The 24,024-nt window shown below is 47.4% G+C and overlaps 5 protein-coding genes across 6 annotated transcripts; 3 read left to right on the top strand and 2 right to left on the bottom strand.

Annotated features, from left to right (window-relative positions):
* Positions 1-345: 345 nt before the first annotated feature.
* On the top strand, positions 346-3,054 carry E1B28_011921 (uncharacterized protein; the record flags this gene model as incomplete). Its single annotated transcript, XM_043156980.1, has 3 exons — positions 346-681; positions 817-1,763; positions 1,827-3,054. 3 exons carry the CDS (start codon positions 346-348, stop codon positions 3,052-3,054), a joined length of 2,511 nt encoding a protein of 836 aa, XP_043006795.1.
* Positions 3,055-11,709: 8,655 nt separating this feature from the next.
* E1B28_011920 (uncharacterized protein) lies at positions 11,710-12,042 on the bottom strand (the record flags this gene model as incomplete). The annotated part of the gene is made up of 1 exon (XM_043156979.1): positions 11,710-12,042. One exon carries the CDS (start codon positions 12,040-12,042, stop codon positions 11,710-11,712), a length of 333 nt encoding a protein of 110 aa, XP_043006794.1.
* Positions 12,043-14,558: 2,516 nt separating this feature from the next.
* E1B28_011919 (uncharacterized protein) lies at positions 14,559-14,771 on the bottom strand (the record flags this gene model as incomplete). Its single annotated transcript, XM_043156978.1, has 1 exon — positions 14,559-14,771. One exon carries the CDS (start codon positions 14,769-14,771, stop codon positions 14,559-14,561), a length of 213 nt encoding a protein of 70 aa, XP_043006793.1.
* A 3,109-nt stretch (positions 14,772-17,880) lies between these two features.
* E1B28_011918 (uncharacterized protein) lies at positions 17,881-18,501 on the top strand (the record flags this gene model as incomplete). Its single annotated transcript, XM_043156977.1, has 4 exons — positions 17,881-18,125; positions 18,207-18,263; positions 18,321-18,363; positions 18,424-18,501. The coding sequence occupies 4 exons, from the start codon at positions 17,881-17,883 to the stop codon at positions 18,499-18,501; spliced, it is 423 nt and encodes a 140-aa protein (XP_043006792.1).
* Positions 18,502-21,428: 2,927 nt separating this feature from the next.
* On the top strand, positions 21,429-24,001 carry E1B28_011917 (uncharacterized protein). 2 transcript variants are annotated; one of them, XM_043156975.1, is made up of 13 exons: positions 21,429-21,580; positions 21,644-21,741; positions 21,808-21,940; positions 22,011-22,108; positions 22,171-22,267; positions 22,317-22,389; positions 22,441-22,697; positions 22,749-22,815; positions 22,882-23,068; positions 23,133-23,299; positions 23,347-23,553; positions 23,617-23,628; positions 23,691-24,001. In XM_043156975.1, the coding sequence occupies exons 1-13, from the start codon at positions 21,448-21,450 to the stop codon at positions 23,863-23,865; spliced, it is 1,704 nt and encodes a 567-aa protein (XP_043006790.1). In that variant the 5' UTR covers positions 21,429-21,447; the 3' UTR covers positions 23,866-24,001. The 2 variants fall into 2 exon arrangements, with proteins under 2 accessions (XP_043006790.1, XP_043006791.1); XM_043156976.1 differs by having other exon boundaries at positions 23,347-24,001.
* The last annotated feature ends 23 nt before the right edge of the window (positions 24,002-24,024 follow it).

Below are 24,024 nucleotides of genomic sequence, written 5' to 3'. Positions count from 1 at the left end.
GCAACGTTGGAAAGTCTCCTTGGATATCCGAGACGGAGAATACAATGTAATTGCGAGGTTGCGAGGTTGGAGTCTAGTAATGTGGGTCCATAGGAGATGGACGGAGATCTGAATTTTAGGCGAGGATAGAGCAAACATTCTCCTGAGTGGAAAGTGGAAAACAAAGAATGCAGGGTTGCGTCGCGGGCCTGAGCAGGTGGAGTTTAGCATCGTGTCTGAATGATAATGCCTTCATCCAAGATGAGGAACTTGTAAGACTTTTATTTAGGTCAACCCGGAGTCTCCCTAAACCCTAACTTGCTTCCCAAGTCCCCCTTGCTAACGCCATACGCTATCCCAACAAACATGTCGCCTAGAACGGTGTTCAACGAGAAGGAGACGCTGGGCTACAGCCTTGACGATTTCCTCAAAAAAGCCAAGGAACTTTATCGAAATTCCCTCGCCGACTTTCATTCCTTCTTGCTCACGGGAAGTGCGGATTCCTTGGATCACCAAGCATTCCTCGATGTCTACCACGACCTACTCTCGCCTCATCACCAAGTTGAGGTGACTAGAGACTATGACTCCCTTATCGGAGTTCAGAATTCCATTGTCTTCAACAACAGCCTCTCCATCTATCCTGTGCCGAATCCAGCCAAGACGCTGACGACTAGCGTCCATCTTTCCTTTCCTATTCAGGACGTAAGCATCCAGTCTTTATTATAAGTTCTATCAATCACTCACTACCAAAACCATGCAAGGGCTACACCATTATCCCCACCCCTTTCCACCGAATTCCAAATTTTCTTGTTTGGAGACTCTGGACCTCGTGGCCAGGTCCACATTTTCTTCCCGAAACTCTGCTTGCAAGTTGACGATCTCTCAAACGGTGTTCAACTCTCGCTCGGTAGGAAGGCCGAATTTTACGAGAAAGGACTCAGGCCTTCTGTTGAAGCCATTCTCCATGGAAGTGCAGATGATTGGCCTGCAACCTTTGAAGCCGAGTTATTCCGCATTCGCAAACGCTCTGGTCATATGGCTTTCGGTACGAGGATTGTCCCTCCCGAGTTCTTGGATCTGCTGGTGGACGAGCTTCGTTTTCAACTTGAACAGGAGGGAGTAGATTGGGCGAAAGATTTCTTCTTCACCCACACGATTAGGGGGGTGAAAATGGGGACTTGGCACAGTTTGGATGAGGACAGCGCACGCATGGCTTTCATGACATTCCTGAACCATTCTAGCATTCCTGCTGGGGCTCTTGACCAGGGCTTATGGTGGGTTGACATCGGCATACAGTATCGAAGTGAAGAGAATCAATGCCTACAGTGGACCACTCGATCGCACTCCAAGATGATTCGCTACGCTCTAGGTGTTACCCAGGATCAGGCAGATCGCTTGAGTTCCCTTGGAAGCTCCCGTTATTCCCGTGACATCGTCAGCCACCTCACTGGCATCTCAGGCTGCAGGGTAGAACCGCGTTCTTGGGGTGGTACCTATGAAGCTGCGTATTTACAGCTCTACACTACAGACAAACAAACAACTTACAGCCCTGACGGTTTCCACCATGCCAAAGCTATCACAATAAAAGAGGCTATGGATGAGAAGATACAGCCAGTCCCTTTCATCGACCACTTGATCAGGTCTTACGAGGACTCCTCCAACATTGCCTCTCTTGCACGCATCGAAGTCCGTGTCCCTGTCGCCTTCGCATTCCAGGCGCTTATGAACATTCCTTCACGTGTCGTTCGAAGCTCTTTGGCCTCCTTCAGTCGTGAAACTTGGTGGTAAGCTTTGGTTTCCTCCGCGCGTCTGCCTATCTTCCTTAGCTAACCTTGGTCACCTAACAGGAAATTCCGTCGATATAGATTGACAGCCATGTCCCATCTGTTGGCTCAACAAGCAAGAGGGCCACCAGCCACCAGAGTTACGCAGGACGCTCTTCTCCTTACAGCCTCTCTTTCCTGGCTCATAAATTCCCTCCATGCTAGGCCTGACGATGGTCCCTCTTATCGTAGTCTGATCAGAGCCATCCTTCCCGAAGCGGAGCGTGACGAAGGGGACGATTCCATATTTTTGTTCTTTAAGGTGGAGAGGGGGGATAGAAACGACGAAGGAGAAGATGACGATGAAGACTCTGACCCGGAACTCGAATACCTTCTACCCGCATGTCCTTACGGCATGATCTTCCTTCGTAACCTCAAACACAGTTCTATCATTCCACGCTTTCGCCACAACCCCTCTGGTCCTAACTTGAGCGCATCTGCATTCAAGTTCATCTTCAAAGCAGACTTAAGGACCATTCAACACATCTATAATAACCGTGGCATAGTCATTCCAGGTGCCGCACCCCAAAGACGCATTCCAAACAAGGCCCATTCTACCAGGATCCTCCTTCCAGCTTCTGAATATGTTCAACCTCTCTTTAACTTAGCTACTAAGGGCTTTTCCCTTCCAGGACCTCCTGTTGACGACGAATCCGATTTCGAGATCGGGTCAGGTGACGATGGCGATGGAGGTGAAGCAGAACGTCGCCGTCAAGCAACGTCGGGGAATATAGATGAACGCTTGACAAGGGTATGGAGGCAGATGTTGGTGGATGTGTTGTTGAAGAGTCCTAACGGTAGAAGCGCCGCTAACCCTTCCTACCTCAAGCTCACGGAGGCAGAGCGCCTAGAAGCTGGTGAGGAGATTTTCCAGGATTTGACCCTTTCCAACATGTGGACTACGGTCAGGTACAAACGCGGTACCATGGAGGATTTTGATCTAGCTTTCAACCACCTCTTTCCCCCACATGGCCACGAGGTACAGGCAGCCTCCCAGAACTACCGCCAATGCACCTATTACCAGCTTTGGAAGGCTATGTGCTCCGAAACCGACCAAAAAACGGTAAACGCGATGAGGAAGGCTCTCAAGAAAAGGTACTCCAAGCTTCTCTGGGTTCCTTATTGCACTTCCGATCGTATGTGGTCATCTAAAGCAAACAGGCCAGGGGGGTTCACTAGATACCCGCTTGGCTCTGTTGGCCCTGCTCCTCGTATTCTTGGAAGAGGTAACCCAAGGTGGGGTAGTGATTGACCTGTTTCGCATAATTTTTTCAGCTATGAAAAGGTGTTTTTGTACTAAGCGTACTAAGCGTACTTACCACTTAGATCTTTAACCTTGACTGTAGATATTTTCCGAGTTTCAATTTCATGCAGATTCTACAATTTGCAATAAGAATAAGAACCAGATTACCCAGTACAATGAAAAGCTGAAGTACCTGAGTCTAAAACCTGCATATTTTCTCTCCTTAGCCCCACTCGAACACGTACTTGAACTCAAGCTTTAGGCGATTGCTGTAGAACTAATCCGTCCACAAGTAGCATCAATGGGAAGTCGTAAAAAGGTGACCCCTGTGTCTTTGAACCCTTCTGGTCTTTCATGGACACCGATAGACGCGTAGTCAAAAAAGACGTAAGGGTATGCGAAGAACTCGTTAAGAAGCGTGAAAAGCTTGAAAAAGCGTACGCTTGTCGTGTACGATGGTGAAGAAGCAAGTGCACGTCGAAGACCTCAAGAAGAGGACGCTAGGAACCGGTGCTCTAAGAGGGGGACGGTACTGACTCCCATAAATTTGACAGCTTTGGTTGGTTGCGCCAACGTCATACAACAGGTGTTAGAGAGATCGTGATCGCAGTGTAGCCGTACGACTTGGAGTTGGCCGCAAAGCGTCTGGAATGAGGTAAAGTATTCTCCTCAGCGTCGCAATCTTTGTTGTCACAAGGCGTCTGCTGGGATGTTTCCAGTTGGCGGTGGAGCGATACATTCGAGGATTTGCAGAGGCAGGAATACCAGGGGAAGTAAAACAACTCCCAAGAAAACCAACAAGGCTCAGCGAATATGAAGTCAGGATCTACCCGCCAGCAGTCGCACCCTTGGAGAGGTTGAACCGCCTTAGGGTAGAAATCTGTCAATTGCCGTCGAAAATTCGAGCAGCGAACGCGAACGCCATCGAATATTCGACTGGCATTTGATATCGACACTAAGTCGTATATCGGAAAGAGGTTGGAGGAATGGAAATGTAGTAGCGAGTTGGATGGAAGCCGTAATCCCCAAGGTCCCAACGGGACGAAGACAACTCGGTGTCCACGGGATTAGAGGGGTTGGGGTTGGGGAATAAATGAATAAACGACCTTATCTTCTATGGTCGCGGGCTTGAATGCTCTTGTTGACAGGTAAGGAACGCGGCCAGGACTGAAAGCAGTAGTCATCAAATAACAAGTATGAACAATTGACTTACTGGGCAAGCATTCATTGACGACAATGGTTCCCTCTTTCCCATCCTTCCCCACCTCCCCCCTCAAATCTTCAACGCTGATTCTTGGCCTGGAGCGCGGCAGTCAGTTAAAGCAATCTGAGTAATCAATGGAAACTTACCTGAAACACTAAGACAGATTTTAAAAGTCATTCGTTGGTGAAGGAGAGAAAGTTGAGGGAAGCCCTAAGAAAAAACTTAGACTAACTTCCACCAAACTTAATTGGCGGAATGAACGTCGTCCGTCATTCGTCGGGGAAGAATGGTGAGCTGGCAGATGCAGTAACGTTGATGTCACACTAAAACCCGTCAACGGCCGGTGGCTGTGCAGAAATGCCGCGGCAACTCGGATTGCTAAATTGGGATAATTCAACTCTTTCCCGTTCTTCGTCCTCGACGAAGACACATTACTTCCACTGTTCCGCAATGTAAGTGCTCAAATTTTTGTATGTAAGCAAATGCATTTAGTTTGAGTGTTTTGGACCTACCCAGCACCATAACCCGCCGCGCTTCTGTGTCACATCATTCGTCGAGGACGAAGACCATATAAGTAAGAACGCATGAGCTTCAGTCATTATCTGGTGCATAGCCACCGGCAGTTGAACGCGGAACGTTGATGTGCAAAGGGCAAACAACAACCGGCACTCATGCATTTGTCCGTTATTCGTTGGGGAAGAGTGATGCCGCGTCAACTCGGATTACTAAATCCGGGTAACTCAACTCTCTCAATGTCACTCTTCGTCCTCGACGAAGACAAACTGCTTGCTGGCCCTTGCTCAGCATAGGTAATTAAATATCTTCAACTTGCACGCATTTTCTAATATAAAATATAGAAAATCTCGAAGATTCAGAGAAGAGAGGAGGGGTTAGAGGTAATGAAGGGAATGAGGCTTCGTCCTCGACGAATAACCCTAAGCATGTAAGTTTTTGACCATAGTTATTGTTTGCTCACTACTTGTTACAGATGGCCCGTTTCAAACCTTCAAACTACTTTCGACCCACGATTTCAGTGTGTTGCTCCCGAATGAAGGAGTGATTTCTACGACTAGTGGTGGCTGTAAAAACTGTTTCCCAAACTTATCCAAAGTCACTAGTACCATCCATGTAATTTTTGGACGGCTCCAACCGATCCAGTGGGTCATTTAATGTCGTCTCCCCGGAATACAGCTGTTAAATCGCCATTGTGTGTATTCTGGTGGGAGTTCACGTCGGATTGTCCTGATATTCGGGCATCCCGTTCTCATAGGGTTTTAAAACGTTTCGTACAGCCAACTTTAAACGGTTGCATGCACGGATTGACGGGTGCAAACCAAAGTGCAAATTTCACATACGACAAAGAGCGGGCCACGTTCCTCAGGAACGGGAACACATTGGAACCTGTTCAGGTGGGATTCAACATCATTTTTCAAGGGCTTTCAGATAAAAAAACAATCGGGTCGATTGGTTGAGAATGCCACCCAGGACGTGGCTAAAGTGTGGTTCATGGCCGTATTGTCATCTGTGTGGAGCACAGATATGGAAATCTAAAACCACTCTAATTAACTGGTTGAAGGAGCCAAGCAAGCCCGATTTACCCCAACGCAATACGCCTGCTATTATCTTGGTATCGACTTGTACGTAGTCAGAGTTGAATCAATTAAATCAATTTTTTGTGCAAGTACCAGCTCTCACTTGCAAGTAAATACAGTTCAGAGTCAAACAGTAGTTCATTAAAGGATTATACTGGAATTTTCTGTATGATTCAATACCCTGTCAAGTTCCTACTTAAACAAGTTAGGGTTGTTTTTTCTTGCGGCGGAGGTGCACCCCTTGTCCTTCTGTAGAAATAACGCTACTCACCTGAATTTTCCGCATGATTCAATGTTCTTTACACCTACACAAATATTTCCGATGTTTTTTCCTGAACCATGTTACTGTCTGTCCTTTATGAAGAACCACAAATCAGGGAAAACGTTCTGAGGAAGAGAAAAAGCCCTAAGAATGGGACTTTGAACGGTGAAAAAATCAAGAAGAACAGCTCAATGGATCCTGTCTTATGGTATCAGGACTGACCCGATCTTTGATACCGATTAGGCTTCACTGTGTTTGCATTCCATCCTGTGTTATGCGAGTTTATGCGAGTTTCTACGAAAGACCGCGTTCGGAAGAGTCCAAGGGATTTGTTACAAGTTCAGCGTGTGTGTTCACTAGCTCACCACAAAGTTTGTCCTGGATGAACAGATCCGTTGCAACATGTGTGTGTTCAGTCACTCACTGGGTTCGTCCTGGACGAATGGATTTGTTACAAATTCAGCATGTGTGTTCACTAGCTCACCACATTTGTCCCAGACGAATAGATTGGGAATAAATTCAGTCATGACTTGTGAACAGATCCGCTTCAAGGTGTGTGTGTTCAGTCACTCAGTGGGTTCGTCCTGGACGAATAGATTTGCCACAAATCACTGTGTGTGTTCAGTCACTCAGTGGGTTCGTCCTGGACGAATGGATTTGCCACAAATCACTGTGTGTGTTCAGTCACAAATCGCATTCGTCCTGGTCGAATAGATCTGCAATAAATTCACTCACAACTTGCGCAGAGATCCGCTGCGATCTGTGTGTGTGTTTGGTCACTCATCGTATTCATCCTGGATGAATAGATCTGCAATAAATTCACTCACCACTTGCGAAGAGATCCGCTGCAATGTGTGTGTTCCGTCACTCACAGTGTTCGTCCTGGACGAATAGATCTGCAATAAATTCACTCACAACTTGCGCAGAGATCCGCTGCGATCTGTGTGTGTGTTTGGTCACTCACTGAGTTCGTCCTGGACGAATACCTTTGTAATAAATTCACTCACCACTTGCGCAGAGATCCGCTGTGATCTGTGTGTGTGTTTAGTCACTCACGGTGTTCGTCCTGGACAAATAGATCTGCAATAAATTCACTCACAACTTGCGAAGAGATCCGCTGCAATGTGTGTGTTCAGTCACTCATCGTATTCGTCCTGGACGAATAGATCTGCAATAAATTCACTCACAACTTGCGAAGAGATCCGCTGCAATGTGTGTGTTCAGTCACTCATCGTATTCGTCCTGGACGAATAGATCTGCAATAGATTCACTCACAACTTGCGAAGAGATCCGCTGCAATGTGTGTGTTCAGTCACTCATCGTATTCGTCCTGGTCGAATAGATCTGCAATAAATTCACTCACAACCTGCGAAGAGATCTGCTGCAATGTGTGTGTGTTCTGTCACTCACGGTGTTCATCCTGGACGAATAGATCTGCAATAAATTCACTCACAACTTGCACAGAGATCCGCTGCGATCTGTGTGTGTGTTCTGTCACTCACGGTGTTCATCCTGGACGAATAGATCTGCAATAAATTCACTCACAACTTGCACAGAGATCCGCTGCAATGTGTGTGTTCAGTCACTCATCGTATTCGTCCTGGACGAATAGATCTGCAATAAATTCACTCACAACCTGCGAAGAGATCTGCTGCAATGTGTGTGTGTTCTGTCACTCACGGTGTTCATCCTGGACGAATAGATCTGCAATAAATTCACTCACAACTTGCACAGAGATCCGCTGCGATCTGTGTGTGTGTTCTGTCACTCACGGTGTTCATCCTGGACGAATAGATCTGCAATAAATTCACTCACAACTTGCACAGAGATCCGCTGCGATCTGTGTGTGTGTTCGGTCACTCATCGTATTCGTCCTGGACGAATAGATCTGCAATAAATTCACTCACAACTTGCACAGAGATCCGCTGCAATGTGTGTGTGTTCTGTCACTCATCGTATTCGTCCTGGACGAATAGATCTGCAATAAATTCACTCACAACTTGCACAGAGATCCGCTGCAATGTGTGTGTGTTCGGTCACTCATCGTATTCGTCCTGGACGAATAGATCTGCAATAAATTCACTCACAACCTGCGAAGAGATCCGCTGCAATGTGTGTGTGTTCGGTCACTCATCGTATTCGTCCTGGACGAATAGATCTGCAATAAATTCACTCACAACTTGCACAGAGATCCGCTGCAATGTGTGTGTGTTTAGTCACTCACGGTGTTCGTCCTGGACAAATAGATCTGCAATAAATTCACTCACAACTTGCGCAGAGATCCGCTGCGATCTGTGTGTGTGTTTGGTCACTCACTGAGTTCGTCCTGGACGAATACCTTTGTAATAAATTCACTCACCACTTGCGCAGAGATCCGCTGTGATCTGTGTGTGTGTTTAGTCACTCACGGTGTTCGTCCTGGACGAATACCTTTGTAATGAATTTCCTCACAACTTATGCAGAGATCCGCTGCAATGTGTGTGTGTTCCGTCACTCACGGTGTTCGTCCTGGACGAATAGATCTGCAATAAATTCACTCACCACTTGCGCAGAGATCCGCTGCAATGTGTGTGTGTTTAGTCACTCACGGTGTTCGTCCTGGACAAATAGATCTGCAATAAATTCACTCACAACTTGCGCAGAGATCCGCTGCAACGTGTGTTCCGTCACTCATGGTGTTCGTCCTGGACAAATAGATTGGCAATAAATTCACTGACAAGTTGTGAAGAGATACACTTCAATGCGTGTGTCTTCAGTCATTCACTCCATTTGTCCTGGGCGAATAGATCTGCAATAAATTCAGCCACTACTTGCAAAGGGGTGGGCTGCAATGGTTGTGTGTTGCAAATGGTGTGGTTCTCCTTATGTGTCCCCTCCCTTGTTCTGTATCCTTAGCATGTCCCTACTGTTCTTCTCATCTCTCCCTAGTGGTCTTATGCCTCTCTTCTTCTGTGTCCCTAGTCATCCCCTGCATCTGTTCTTCCTCTGTCCCTAGCTGTCCCCTGCATCTGTCCTTCTCTGTCCCTAGCTGTCCCCTGCATCTGTCCTTCCTCTGTCCCTAGCTGTCCCCTGCATCTGTCCTTCCTCTGTCCCTAGCTGTCCCCTGCATCTGTCCTTCCTCTGTCCCTAGCTGTCCCCTGCATCTGTCCTTCCTCTGTCCCTAGCTGTCCCCTGCATCTGTCCTTCCTCTGTCCCTAGCTGTCCCCTGCATCTGTCCTTCCTCTGTCCCTAGCTGTCCCCTGCATCTGTCCTTCCTCTGTCCCTAGCTGTCCCCTGCATCTGTCCTTCTCTGTCCCTAGCTGTCCCCTGCCCGTGCCCTAAGGTTTCCGCCCCTAGTCGTCCCCTAGGTAGTCCTAATAACCCCCTAAGACAAATTCGCTTAAAGTTGGTCTTACAGTGATCTATAACTACCGCAGTAGGTGGTGGTTGAAGTTGAAGAAAAAAAAATTTGCTTACATATGCGGAGTTTCCTATTATGGGCGAAAAAACTTGTCGGGATGCCAGCATGTGACCTTTCGGCAAGTTCCGCGTAATGCTACGCAAGGCAAGAAGATGTGAGAGAAGAAGGGGTGCCTCATGCTGCTTAAATACAATCAGGGATGTAGCCTGCAAAAAATTTGAGTCCCTGACACGATCTGGCCGCAAAACAAATCTAGCGTCGCAAATGGTGGCGGCAAATGCCGGATTTGCCGGTACACGGCCGACCGGCAATTTCTGGCATTCTCGCGGATGATAACCATTAGACGACTTCCGGGTGGTTTATCGAAAATATAAGCTTAAAGGTAGCTAATTATTTAATTGTATAGTCGTAAATTCAGCAATGGACGTGAGGAACGAAAAGAAATGGTGTTGCCGAGGTTCATTTTCGGCAATTTTTCGCTCAAATAACCACCTTGTCTTGCGCAACCATTTTTTTCCCGGCGCCATACCAAGTATTTGAGAGATAGCATTGGTGAATACCTGAACTCGCCTACGCGATCAAGAATGAGTCCGAGAAGGGATATTCTGAGGTATCTGTGAATGCAACTTTACATAAGTAACTGTACCAGTACAGTTTTCACAGCCACTTACTGAAAAAGGAAATAAATCTGTAGCCCTCGAGAACCAGAAGTCTTTCGTTAAGCTTAGGTGTAGTAGAATAAAATCTTTAGCGTATAAAGACCGTCCGATCAACCTGGGTGATCTTTGTACATCATATTTTTATTTGTTTTGGTCTGGGGGAATATAGAAATGATTTTCGGCGAAAATGGTGCCGGAAATGTTAGGTGAGGGAATCCAGGACTTCAAAGCGGATTACTGGAGAGTGGGTGGGAAGTCTGCCCTAAACGGTAACTCCAAATGAACTCGAATACAAAAAGAATTGAGGTCTAAGGTCGTATAATAGACCGGGCGAGATCCTCACCTCAATATCGTGGGAATCTGGTGTTGACCGGCTCTGGAACCTCAAGCAGAGGTGCAGTGGTGCTTCAATGATGCGCCGTAATGTGTGTATGAACGAAACGAACATTTCTGTCACCAAGAACAGGAGAGCAAGGCCAGTGGATAGACAAGCAGCAGCAAAATACCGGTTTTTTCGATTTTCCGGTATTGCGTCATCTACGGCTGACGGAATAACGGTCTAAAGGCTTCGGATAGGTGGAACGGAATGTAGCCCTTGTGAATAGCTTTGAAATGAGCTACTCAGCTCGAGAAACGGACCAGTTGATGTAAACATATGGAGGACTTTTGTGTCCAGGCTATGATCACTGTAAGGTAGCTTCTGTCCGGTGTCTCTAGGTCGTGCGGGAAGAGTCCGGACAGCCGGCGAATGGTAAGCGCAGTGTTTTGATAACCAAAAGCAACATTTTTCTGACCAAGAGAAAGAGGGACTAAATTGTGGATGGTCACATAGAGTGCAGATGGCGGTTTTTTCCAGTTGCGGGGACTTTTCGGGTTATATCTCATGTAATATAGGGTCCCTTGCTTCGGTTAAGTGTAATGGAATGTTGTCCCAGTCTATAGCTTTGAAACGAGCTACTAATCACAAAAAACGGACGGTTCGTTGTCTGCATGTGGGGTCCAAAGGCACCCTGTCCCTCGAGATCCGGTACGCGTAATGTATGGTCAGCATGGAACGTGAGAAAAAGCTCTGGGTGCTTAGCTCAAGTGTAACGAAATGTCTACCAAACCTCTAGGAACGTTTTTCTCACCAGAGTCGAGAGGAAAGAAGCGAAGGACCTGAACATGTGTGGCAGACATCGGTTTTTCAAAGGGGGTCTGGAGTACACTGTCTACAGCACGGGAACGGCTAGGCCTACGGGGTTGATGAGGTGGGACGGAATGAAGGTCTATGCAAGGGCTTTTGAGGAAAAAAAAAATTGGGCAAATCGGAACAGCGGGTGGGAACATGTGCGGCCCACAACTAAAGGGCCCCCTGTGGGGGCCCCATTTAGGTGCTAAGTGGGGAGCGTCTATAAGTAGGGGCGTTGAATTCCATTCGTGCCCCTGCATGTGTCGTAGTAACGCGGCGTCGCTGGTAGACGTGTGCTGGCATCCTGGACATGGGCTGAAAACGTAAGAAACGCGTCAGATATCGTGGATTACGCGTAGATATTCCTTTTTATGCCTCACCTTTCCCTCGTCTCTTGCCCCTTTTCCTTCAACCCGACACTACCACTCGCCGACCGAGCGTCCGGAATAGGCTTTTTGAGGGTCCGTTGTGTACTGGTGTTCGGCGTGGAGGTCATGTTGCTCGAAGGTGAGCCAGCTTGACCAGCAAACGATGGCGACCGCGATACTACAGCGTTGGTGTTGGCGTTGTGTGAAGCAAGGAACGCTGAAGGTGGTGTCGGTTTGAAAGGGGGAGAGGGTACGCTCGATGGTAATGAAGTGGAGGGAACGACAGTTGAATTTGTTCGTGGCCTAGGTAAAGACGATGAAGGGTTGGTTCTATTCGTCATGTTTTGGGGTTAAATCCTATTTGTCCTAGGATCAGAAGATGGAAACGATAGTGACGTTCGTATTTACGCACCGAAAATACAATCCAAAATGAAGAAGCAAGTTTGTTCGATACTCCCCGCAAGTTGATCTGAAAAAAGCACAGACGAAAGCATACCATGGCCATTGTGATTCCAGAACTACGAGCACGGATAGTTAGAGCAACACAGCTATCAACAGTATATGACCGATGTATGATATATGACCGGCCTTGACTGCGCCAAATGAGAAGGCGGCGAGTAGCAAGACGTCCAGAAGATGAGAGCAGAAACTGTCCAATGACGTCAGCCAAACCAGAGCGGCAAATCGGCGCTTCGGAATAGTCAGTACCATTAACATAACCTTCCTTCGAACGCCGTAACTCATGAAGCCCTCCAAACCCAACATGGACCAATCCTTGTTAGAATCCGTTTTGGCAATCACAACGCAATTCTCCTCATTCTTGCCCAAAGTTTATTCACAGCTTGTCTAGTCAAATCCGAAGATTACCATACCACCCGAACTCATGACTTCAATATGATGGACTCATCCTGGAAGCCAATGGTGTCGACCACGTTCAACTACAGTTGAGTTCGAATTTTCGATAGGCAGATAAACAAGGTTGACCACGAAGAGAAGTACCAAGAAGGACAAAAGAAGGGCTACAGGATACCTGCCACCAATTAGGATCAGCTGTTTTATGCGGTCCATCTGCAACAAGGTGAGCTCCTCAAAGACAAGTATCTAAGTGGGAACGAACATCTGACATCTGGTTTTGATAGTCGATCTTTCCGAGTCATCCATTAAAGCTACGCTGTAGGTTCGTCCAGCGTCCAGCATTCAATGTTCAACCGCGACATACTGAGGGACGAAGTAAAGCCAGCCTCGCGTAGAAACGAAAATGACCCTCGAATGGCAAGATAGCACTACAGTTGATCTATTTGGAGTTCAGACAAGGTAAATGGTTAATCGTGTGATTAAGGAAGGGGAAGGTTACTCACTGAAAGCTTGAATCCGAGCCAATAGCCATATCCTCTTTCCATCGTACTTGAATAATCGTAAAAGAGCCCCAGAATACTCAGGCGAACGGTATTTGCGAAGGTGTAACGGAACATTGAGACCTTATTGAGCCCGAGTGGCGCCTACAGACCCTGGCAGTCGATGCAATACCACGTTTCTCTGCGCAATAAAAAGCAAACAAGGCTTCGGGTGCGGGTGCTAACACCCAGACGTAAGGTGAACGAGGAATTGCAACCGGCGTAGTTAACATCTAATTAAACTGCACTCGCCTTTCATCGACGCACTTCCTCTTCCCCTTTCCTGACCATTCCAACTTATGTCGTGAGGAGATCTCAAGGAGATCTCATGTATCAATGCGCCTAGTCGTCTCCAATATCTTCGTGCAATCTTCGTGACGTGGCAGCGCCGTGTATTGAAGAGAATCGAGGAGAACTCTGATATCGGTCGAGGTATATTTGAACAGTTCTTTTCGTGCTTCTGTCGTCCCCAAGTCGGTTCACAGCGGTTTGTAACGTTCTGGAACTCCCGAGTCCCGGGTAGTCTTCGTGGCCTGATGTTCTTCAGTATGATTGAGAAGTGGAGGTACGAGCGAAGCGAGGCCACAGTACTAGAGAAAACTCGGTAGCAATTCGCCATGGTCGTAGGGGCATCCTTGCAAGAGGATGGAATGGGGGGAGGAAAAAAGAAAAAAGGGAGATGGTCGAGGCAGAGGAAGAGGCTAGAGATTAGATTAAGTAGATCGTTTCCTAACGGCAACGGTTCAAGGCGCTCAGCGCCGGGCCGCAGGTCCACCGGACTGCCGGACGCCCTCCAATGCCCGACGGTTAAAGCTTAAAGGCCTGGTAGTGTAAGTAAGTTATGTGACTCCGGCCACTAAGGAACAGTGCCGTGGACAGTGTGTATATCGTTGTCGTAAGTAATACGCGGATACTGAGACGTTGACAGTTGACATGATATCATTCTTAAATCAATCGTAAATAGCACGAACTTGGATTTGAAAGGGATCTATTTAAACGGCTATGACATGGGCTATGGTCACTGGCACAGTGTTGGACGTTGGGTTGAAGTCGACACCCGACTTGAGAACACACCCTTCAGTAAGCCTCGCATGGGACTGCCGTTGTACAGAGGCGTTCAAACGAAACATCTTGCGAATGATTAGTCGAATTCATTAGAACTGGGACTCGCGAGTAAGTTATAAATTAATGGCTATATTGGAACGCAGTCGGGGGTGTACATGTACAAAGACAGAAATTGAAAGATAAGGGCAGCTAGGAAAGAGGAACAATGTCCGAGAGATTACTCTATACTAATAGTACATCATCTGTGTAGCAATACGCGTATTGAGCTGTACACGAGAAAACCGGCTGGGGGTCACAGTTAAGTGGAAGGCCGGGGAGAACCCTAGCAGTAGTAGGAAGTAAGCCGCCCATTCGAGTAAAAACAATAAAGAAAAAACTTACCCTCCGAAACAGAAAGTTTACATATCATCGTCGTCAAACGCTCCAGTAACGCCTCCTTCCTCCTCTCTCTTTTGAACGACTCTCCTCCGAACGACATGATGATGAGGTCTCGCACCCCCGTGATGTCCTGGATGTCTCGTATGAGACGTTGTACTGCCAACAGGGTCGATAGGCACGAGGGTTAGATTAGCGAGGGAGTCGAGGAATGGTGTAGCTGATGTAGCATTCATTTTCTATCTGGTGATAGGATTCCTTCGATTTGGGCTTGAGAGGTGAATACGCTCGAAGTCGTTCCCAGCGGAGAGGTAGGAGGAACAGGTTGGATGAAATAAGGCGCTTCAAACCGAATAAGGACGAGGGTGCAGGTCAGTCCTCGACGGATGGATTCTACTTATATTATAGCGCACTTTTGTCCCTCCCCTCCGCCCCGCCTTGGTTGCCGTGGTTTTACGGATTCAATTTTCATGTATGAATGATTTTATCGCTTAAATTAGCGCGGGGTAGATAAGTCCGAGGATGACTAGGTACGTCACGGTCAAGTTAACACCTTTTAGACCTAGGTCTAAACGATAATATAAGTGCACAGATTACCGACTATCGAACCGATGTACGGTGGCATGAAGGCGGGAAGGGGAAGGAGGCGAAGAAGTGGGTTACAATGGCAGCCTTGAGGCCTGCGGTTTCCGTGGTTTTATACGTAGCCGTCGGGACCTCGGTAGTTCAGCTTTTCAAGTTCAATGGACAGCCACAGCCCTCGGACGCGGAATTTTGATGAGAAATTATTCTCGTCAGTGAAGACCACCGCAGAAGTCATTACACTTTGGAAATTTGGGCTTCTCTGCCACAGCTTTGGGACTGTGAGCGTTTCGGATTGACCACAACACTTTTGGACTAGTGAAAACTGGAGACTCTTCCTTCCCAAACTTCCGGCAGAGCATACTATCAATACCCGAAACAGAAACGTCATAAAGCTAATTACATGGCTGGGAGAGCTGCAATACAATGGACCAAATTAAGATTACAAAAAGTCGTTGGAAGTAAGCCCGCGTGAGGCAGATGGGATAGAATCAGGTAGAGTGCCGGAACGGATTATACAACGTAAATGTAAATATGGATCAAGTCTCCGAAGGAGAAACGTTAGAGCAACATAACTCGGAATGCACACGCCAAGTTCCTAGACTGAACTCGTACCCCGGTGGATATTCAAGTCAAATCAGTCCTTACGTCCATGATGACCATAACTATAATGATTATTTCCATGATTGTGCCCGTGTCGATGCCACCTGTCCCCATGTTTACAGCACGAGGCTTGGCAATGTCTACCGGAGGCCTGGAAGAAAAGAAAGGGGAGCATGGTTCTCAGCGTCCAGTGCTTTTATAAACAAGATAAAAGGAAATCGTTCTACCTACCGCAAGGTCCCCCGGAACAATGACAGACAGAAGTGTGTGCATAAAGCGTTTGCCGATTGAGGGTGAATCCGATTTGGAAGTCATACTTGGTTGCGTGCAGGTGTAGCGAAAATTGTGTTGGTACCAATGGTCTAGGTTCGGAGACGAAACGTGTTCCGTGCCTCTTATACCCGAAAATTCCCGACCAGAACTGGAGAGTACTAAGGCACCGAGATTCCGGTCAATCGATGTAACCGTTGATCTCCGAGGATCCCGGGTGTGAGTTCAAAGGCGGTTAACGGAGCGGCAGTGCGCAATCCGTTATACCAACGGAGAAGAACTGAGAAGCGGTATCGCATTCGTTAAACAAACAGAATCATCCTGATTCCCCTCGGCAGTTCTAAAAATTTATCCGATCAGGAATTGGAATTGAATAAGTGCGACTTTGACGAGACAAGGCGTGCTCTAAGCCTTGAGACCTCTTGCTGTGTTAAAGGAATGCGACCAGGCGGCCCGAGCTTTAGCCGTTCGCTTTAATTGAATTTCGGCCGGCTGCTTCTCCCTTCGTGTGATCCGGTACACCCGTAACCCATGTTCATTGTTCTTTGCCGCCCGTAGAAGCTTTCAAAACACCATTGGCCCTGAATTTGAAATTCGATCTTGCTATTCCACCTTCATTCGTCGTCGGATGTTCGGGAGTTATCGCAAGCAATGCGAGGTCCGGTGTCGCGGCAAGCTCCCGGTGCGATGTCCCTTGCAAAGTCGTTCCTGAACAAAAATGATCCCTGGAGCGGAATATTGCGAGACAGATGAATGTCTGGATAGCGGTGAATTGCTACCAGCTGCCTGTAAGCAAGATGCCGCAGCGCCCCTTGTCTAACACGGAGGATAGGGTCTGGATACACCCACAGGCCGTCCTATGTATGTCGTCGATATCAAGCCTGTTCCTCACTGGGCACACCATCATTTGACATGATATATCACTCATAACGCCTGACGTTGGCGTTTCCCATCCATTTTCAACAAGTACAGTACATATAAGGCGTTCCTCCGAACCTTCGCCGACGTCCACTATCCTGATGGTGCCACGACTCCCGGCATGTGAAGATCTATGACCGACGAAAAAGTGGTCAAACACAGGTGAAACCTTGTTTCTACTGCATCCGGTGCTGTCGATTACGACCGCGCTGGAAATGGCCGAGGACTGTCTGTGAAATAGATTGAATTAGGTCAGATATGATAGATCGTGGAGATCCATAGATCATGGACGGAGTAATCTCCACAATAGTATTGACAGGGGGTGCCAACGCACAATGGTCAGAAGACCCACGCCAACGGCCTAGATTCAACACGGCCAAATGTCTTCAGTGAGATCTCGACGGTAAGTTCACCCATTTTGTTGTGCCACACCACTTGGGGAACATCACTTTTCGGCCTTGAGCCAGGCTACCCCAGGTTCAGTGCATACATACGTATGTCGCAACACATAGCGACTGTGACATGTAGATAGGTACATAGGTAGGTTTTTATGATTATTCTGGTTAGTCGGGTTGTGGGTGCCTGACACTGACACTGCATTCCGCTTGTTATTGACAGATCGCTTTGCTTTTTTGATGAACCGACGGGCCCATTCCCTTACTGCCCGACTGAGGCCATAGTCCAACATTGCTGCTTTGTTTAAGCTCTCTCTCCTCACGTTCTACCTCCCCGGTATACCCTTAAGTTATCCCTCGGCCGGTTTCCGACAAACGTCTCCAACAGATTGTTGAGATGGCTTTCTCTGCACTCAGAAAACTAACAATCGAGTCAATACGTTGTGGACTTCTTCTAGGCTTAATCCCTTTTTCATGAGAGGTTTAAATACGACCCCTGCAGCTCAGCAGAATCGCAGAACCAGAACCCTCCTCCTCGAGTTAATCGTTCGCTCATATCCCAGCCTACAAATCGACCATGAAATTCTTCTCCCTCACCGCTCTTACCCTTTTGTTTGGTGGGGCTGTCGTCCTAGCTTCCCCGACCCCTGGCCCCAACCCAGCAGTCCACGTCGCTCGTGAATTGCCAGAAGGCTACGAGGGTAAATTCATCGTCGACATCCTCATGAACCCGACACCGGGGAGAGTAGATGATCTTCACCGGTTGCTGTTGGAATGTGCAAAGGTTGCGAGGGACCCAAGCAAAGAGCCAGGTACTTTGACGTGAGGTGTTCTCTGTGGCGTCGTCGCCCGGTACTGTTTTGGAGTCTACTAAACGTTTGTTTTGCCGTTGAATTTGAATAGTTACCGATTGACACGTGGGTTCGGGAACCAAACTGATATCTTCTGGCTCTACGAAGAGTAAGTGGATTCGGTACGAATAACCTTTTCGGCTCCCCGTCTTACCAAGCGATCTAGGTACGAGTCTCCCGCCGCTTTGAAATTCCACCAAGGGAGCAAGGTTAGTCCCACACCTTGGCCTTTCTTTCATTCTCACATCTCACGTTTTTCCGACTAACAGGAATTCAAAAAGCTCTTCGACTCCGGAGCTCTCGGTCCACGCATTGAGACCTACCTCACCGAGTTCGAGTACCTGTAAATTCTTGTAGGCCGTGTAGACTGTAGAGGGATGGAGCAATTCGTGAGTCTCTGTGTCTTCGATATATTCCTCTTCGCTGACCTTGCTCACCCCTTTCACAGGTTATGCTCTCCTAATCATAGATATAATCTTTCCATAGAGGACCCCCATTAGCCTAATATCAATCTAATTCTAATTGCTTGTCTAAAATTGAGGTTCCACCGCTTTGGCCGTTGTAATGTCGGAGCCAGGATAATCCGCGGCAGTGGCGCGACCAGCCAGTTCAGCATCTACGTAGAAATGAGACGGAACGCTGGAACTGTTGATTTGTCCAGTTCATTTGGCTTGCACTTTGAATATCTGTTGTAAAACGAGTTTCAAGGCTGGAAACATCCGTTATACTAATGCAGTGGCTAAGAATATCGTCTTCTATAAATAGGATATCAACACGATGGTGCGGGGTTCTATTTCCTGTAATAAAGCTGATCATGGACATAATTCCTTTAGTGCACGGACCGCCTTCTCATACGGCTAATACCAGTGGTCAATAACCGAACCAGAAAAAAGGAACCAGTTCTAATGTTTACTAACCCCGTTAGAAACAAGGGATCCACCATACCCTTGTATGAGATTCCCGGCTACGGTGACTCCGACGAGGTAAGGAATAGGGAAGCCGAGCTTCAGCCCTCCGAAGACGAATACGGGGACTTGCAATCATAAGCAAACAAGAGTCAAAGGTTTGAAATCCTTACACTGCACGGAGAGCCTGGAGAGGTCCCGGGTCAACGCAATGAATCTCAAAACCGCTTTCAAAGATATATTTGCGGGAGTCTGGCACGATTTAGGTCCTTTTGCTTCTGTTTCGATTATCGAGAATATCCGATGTGGGAAAATGTTCATTGAGCCTATCGGCGGTACTTTCGAGTTTACTGAGGCCAGTTGCGCAGTATTCTGTTGCAGAAATAGGTTAGGGCTCAAGCTCTCCGCATAACAAGCCATGGAGTGGCGTAAGCGTTATGCAGGTAGGTAACCTAGTGGTCACGGGCGAGTAGGGCACAGCCACGTTTGCGTGTCATAACCACGTGAACCTTTTATCTCGTTCCACCACTTTCCACCACTTTCCACGCGCGCCTCCGCCTAATTTTTATGCTGATCTTCCTCGACTGTACCCACGAGTCGCGGAAAACGTTTGGCGGAAGAATCAGAGGATCTTATTACACTGGGTATGGTCTAGAACACTCAAGCACGAGTGACTCTAAACCTCCCTTGCGGTTCTCATCGGAGAAGAAGACAAACGATACTCAATAGATCTTCCTAAGCCAAGAAGATGACTTCCTCTTTATCTTTATTGAAGTTACCGTTCAAGAAGGTTCCTGCGATTCCCAGAAATCATCTCCTGTGAAGCTACATATCCCTACGAACGGTCTATCCTCCTCTTCTTTGCTCAATGCGTCTGTCGGAACATTCGAACATTTCTCCCTCCCGCACTCGCAGCGATGGCATCACACCGTTTTGCCACACCATAATCGTTCCTGTAGGCTAACGCTACGAACGAAAAAACCGCTAACGGCAAGATATTGGGGCGGTAGTTTGAGATATGGTTTTCGGATAATTGCGAACCACGAAGGGGGAAAGATCTCGGCGGATGAAGCGGTACTTAGGGGAGGTGGGGAGTGTCAGATGTTTTTCGATCTCGTTCTCCCCCTACGCCTGAGGAACTACCTCAAACTTGATTTCTATGCCCTTCTGCCCATCTATCCTTCTTCCTCAGGACCGATACACTTTCGAAACCGCAGGTACGCGCATCCTCGCCTTCTGAAACATCTTTTACGGACATTCCCTTTGTCCTGTACTTTTGTTTACCGTCAATGCACTCGCAGATTTGTTGCCATCGTGGCTTACGATTGGATCAACCGCGATAATCACAAGAACGATGTAACCTTTCCACGAGCTTCTGTTATGCGGTGGATGTAGCCAAGACCGCCGTTTTCGGTATGAGGCGTCGTGCCTAGCACGTTTGTGGAGACGTTAGTAAGTGACAAGTTATTCTGGTTCAGGTTGCTGTAACCCTTTCACCGTGCAGATATCTCAGGCTGTCGGCGGACGCCTCAACGAAGGTTTCGACTAAGTAATCGCTTTACGTGATAGGGAGAAAGAAAACGTGTCGTATGAACTCTATCGAAAGCGGGGGATTACCCTTTTCCTCTTCAAGGGAAACGATTCAGGAACCTGGAACACGGAAACTAAGCTCTACGTTTGGAACGTTTGGACGTTTATGGTTAGGACTTTTTAGATTCTCGGCCAGCTTATTGACTGATTATCTTCGTCGGTTTAGACATCCTGTGCGTATGGATAGTCGCAGTGAACGCATGCTCGCCTCGATGGTTGCAGTTCTTCCACTTTTCATAACGGTGGCCGACCCGTGTTTCGTGACGACAGAAAAGAGCTCACAGAATAACGCAATCTTTCTTCCACGAGGTCCTGCCTTTTCTTGTGTGGTTGAATTTTCCCAGATTTTTTTACGGTGAGTCGGTTCGTTGATACGATCAAACGCAACGTATCCTTTTGGCTCGGCTGATCCTCTCGACGCAGACAGCAGTTTTCAAACAGTATACTTCAGTCATCCATCGACGGACCTGCCAACTAATCCATCTGATGGCAACTATATATCATATAGTTACTTACGCGTATTACTTGACTTGACGAGCCGCTTTTGATAACATGAGGTACCCACTTACCCGGTCACTATGGTTTCTCATTGTCCATAATTCAGTCTTGATTCAATCATTCAAATATTCAGCTTCAGTATTGTTGATATGCATCCAGAAAAAGGCAACCAAAACACGGCAATGCGCGAAGAAAATGAAAACGACTGGGAAGGTTACGTGTTTGGCGGAGTTTGAATAATTAAGGCCAACAATTTAATTAAGTGTCGTGCAATTTTACAGCTCGATCCAACCCGCCATCATGTTCATACTCAAACGAGTCGATGTGGCTGTTACAGCTCTCTCCCTCGTTCTTTTCTTCTCTTTATATCTGCTCAAGCGTCGATCTGCTCTCAGGATTCTCAGAGGTCCAGCTGCTTCATCATATCTGTTAGGTGCGCTAACCATCTGCTTTCTGTACGAAACGCTCGTTCTGATTTTGCTGTTGTTGCATCCAGGGCTCGAACACGATTTACGAGTGAAAGGCCTTATCTCCATGTTATTCCAGTTGTCAAAGGATTACGGGACAGCTTATAGATTTCCAGGTTGCTTTGGGGTGAATGGTTCTTCTTTCGTTTCGCACTTGCACCGAGCTAACCCTCAAATGGCTATCCTATAAAAGGAAAACATCCTCGTGATTTCAGATCCACGGGCGATACATCGTGTCCTGCAAGAATCGGATGACTATCCTGAAGCTGCAGACATCAAAAGAATTTTTGAGATGATTTTTGGGCAGGGTGTGCTTTGGGCTACAGGTGAGTGTTGCCGCAGCGTTTACGTACAGCTGATAATTGATTTAATCCTAATCGGATGCTCGACTCTTAGGCGAAGATCACAAACGACACCGAAGGGTTCTAAGTCCGGCTTTCTCAATCAATCATATGCGACAATTTCTTCCCTTATTCCAGTGTCATCTTAACCGCGTAAGTATACTTCGAATCTCGAGGATAATGCCGTGACTGACAAGTGACTGGTTTGTTTACAGCTCGCGGAGAAGTGGAACAACGCTCTTCAAGGCAGGAGTCAAACCATCAACATTATACCTTGGTTCCATAAAGTCACCCTCGATATCATCGGTGAAAGTAGGTGTCTGATCATATTTGGCACCAGTAGTTTACTAATACTATTCAGGTGCGTTCAATTATCATTTTGATGCAATCGATAATAAGCCAAACGAACTCACAAAGACTCTCTATGATCTCGAGTGTGTGACCTTGTTCGCCGCCCGCCGTTCACTTTTTAATACTGATCTCAGGAACCTCGGACTAGACCAGACTCCAGGCATGACATTAGCCGTAGCCTTACCGCGATACATCCCGGATGCCGTCGCAGCCTGGCAAGCGAAAAACTTCCCAGTTTACGCGGAGAAGATTGCTAAACGGTACTTGGAATTTTCTAACCAGAAGGCCAGAGAAGTGATGAAAGAAGCTGGGTTGGATTTGAATGGGGATGGTGGAACTGATGATGTGCCGATTGGGACAGGAACGGAAAAGGACGTTTTGAGTATACTCGGTGGGTCAGGCTTTTTGCTTTTTGACAGATTTGATGTTTATCGCAGTGTAGTTCGTGCAAACAGGGCAGAAGATTCCAGAAAGCGGTTGAGTGAGGGTGAGATGTTGGCTCAGATGTCGTGCGTAGTCGTTGTCTTCCTTTTCTCGTGATCCAGGAACTCATACCGGATACCATTTCGGAATAGTACTCTCATTCAAGCGGGCCACCATACCACTGGTTATACTCTTTCATGGATCCTTTACGAACTTGCCGCTCATCCGGAAGATCAAGCGAAGGTTTACGAAGAGATTAGGCACATCCGCGAGACGAATTCCGGGGATCTTACCAGCTCAGATTACGATTCAATGACTCATTTGACTTTGGTTCTCAAGGTACGTTCTTAAGTTTAAGGGGGCACCAGGTATAGTCTCAATTGGTCGAAACGATGTATTACAGGAAGCCCTCCGTCTCCATCCCGTTCTACCCACGCTGGAAAGGGAAGCAATGAAGAACGATGTCCTCCTTCTCGACTTTCCTGTTGTATCTCAAAACGGAAAGACGGTTGATGCGATACCGGTCAAGAAAGGACAGCGAATCAAGGTGGATATATCGAGTTATAATAGGTCAGTTCCTATCCGTCATCGGAAACTCCCACTTAATTTTGGTTCAGGTTAGAGAGTGTATGGGGAGAAGACGCGAACTCGTGGAACCCGAAACGATTTGCCACAGATTCTGAAGGCAAGACTCAGACTCAAGTCGGCCTGTTTGCCAACGTCTTGTCATTCAGTCAGTGGCTCTCTTACTCTTTGCCAGTACCAGTGTCTTTGATTTCTAATTCGCCCTCCCGCATAGGTGGTGGGCCGAAGGGATGCCTTGGGTGAGTCCTGTACTATCTCGGATTTTCAGTTCGCAACTTCATTTCGATAAATCACTTCGGCAGTTGGCGATTCGCGTACGTTTACTTCTCCTTTTCTATCAGCTCTTTACATGCACTAACATTGTTGCTGCCTGAAGCGTGATGGAAATGCAAGCCATCATGACCGGTTTGCTCGAACGATATGAGTTCTCAATTCCTCCAGGCGTGGAGATCGAAGCATGGATTCCTGGCTTGGTTGTTCCGACCGTTAAGGGGAAGGAAACGGAAGGCGCGCACCTTCCGTTGAAGGTGACTCCAAGGGCTTCGGCGTGAGTGGTTGTAGGGATTTCGGGATACAGTGAATATAATACATCATCGACATCGCTCGTACCATGTTTTATTTGTTTATTTAATCTATTGAAAAGAAGTACGTACACGGATGGGAGAATCTCAACAGCTGTCGTGGCACCACTGCTACCCGATTTCTCGATA

This window comes from Marasmius oreades, chromosome 7 (genome assembly GCF_018924745.1).
Source record: "Marasmius oreades isolate 03SP1 chromosome 7, whole genome shotgun sequence".
Lineage (NCBI taxonomy): Eukaryota > Fungi > Basidiomycota > Agaricomycetes > Agaricales > Marasmiaceae > Marasmius > Marasmius oreades.
Note: the sequence above shows the minus strand (reverse complement) of the source record. Positions and strands in the feature narration are given on the sequence as shown.

Coding starts and splice junctions, on each gene's coding strand:
- E1B28_011917 (XM_043156975.1), top strand. CDS start 21,448: ATGTTCATACTCAAACGAGTCGATGTGGCTGTTACAGCTCTCTCCCTC. Junction 21,581..21,643: donor TGCTTCATCATATCTGTTAG/GTGCGCTAACCA, acceptor TGTTGCATCCAG/GGCTCGAACACGATTTACGA. Junction 22,698..22,748: donor GGACGTTTTGAGTATACTCG/GTGGGTCAGGCT, acceptor ATCGCAGTGTAG/TTCGTGCAAACAGGGCAGAA.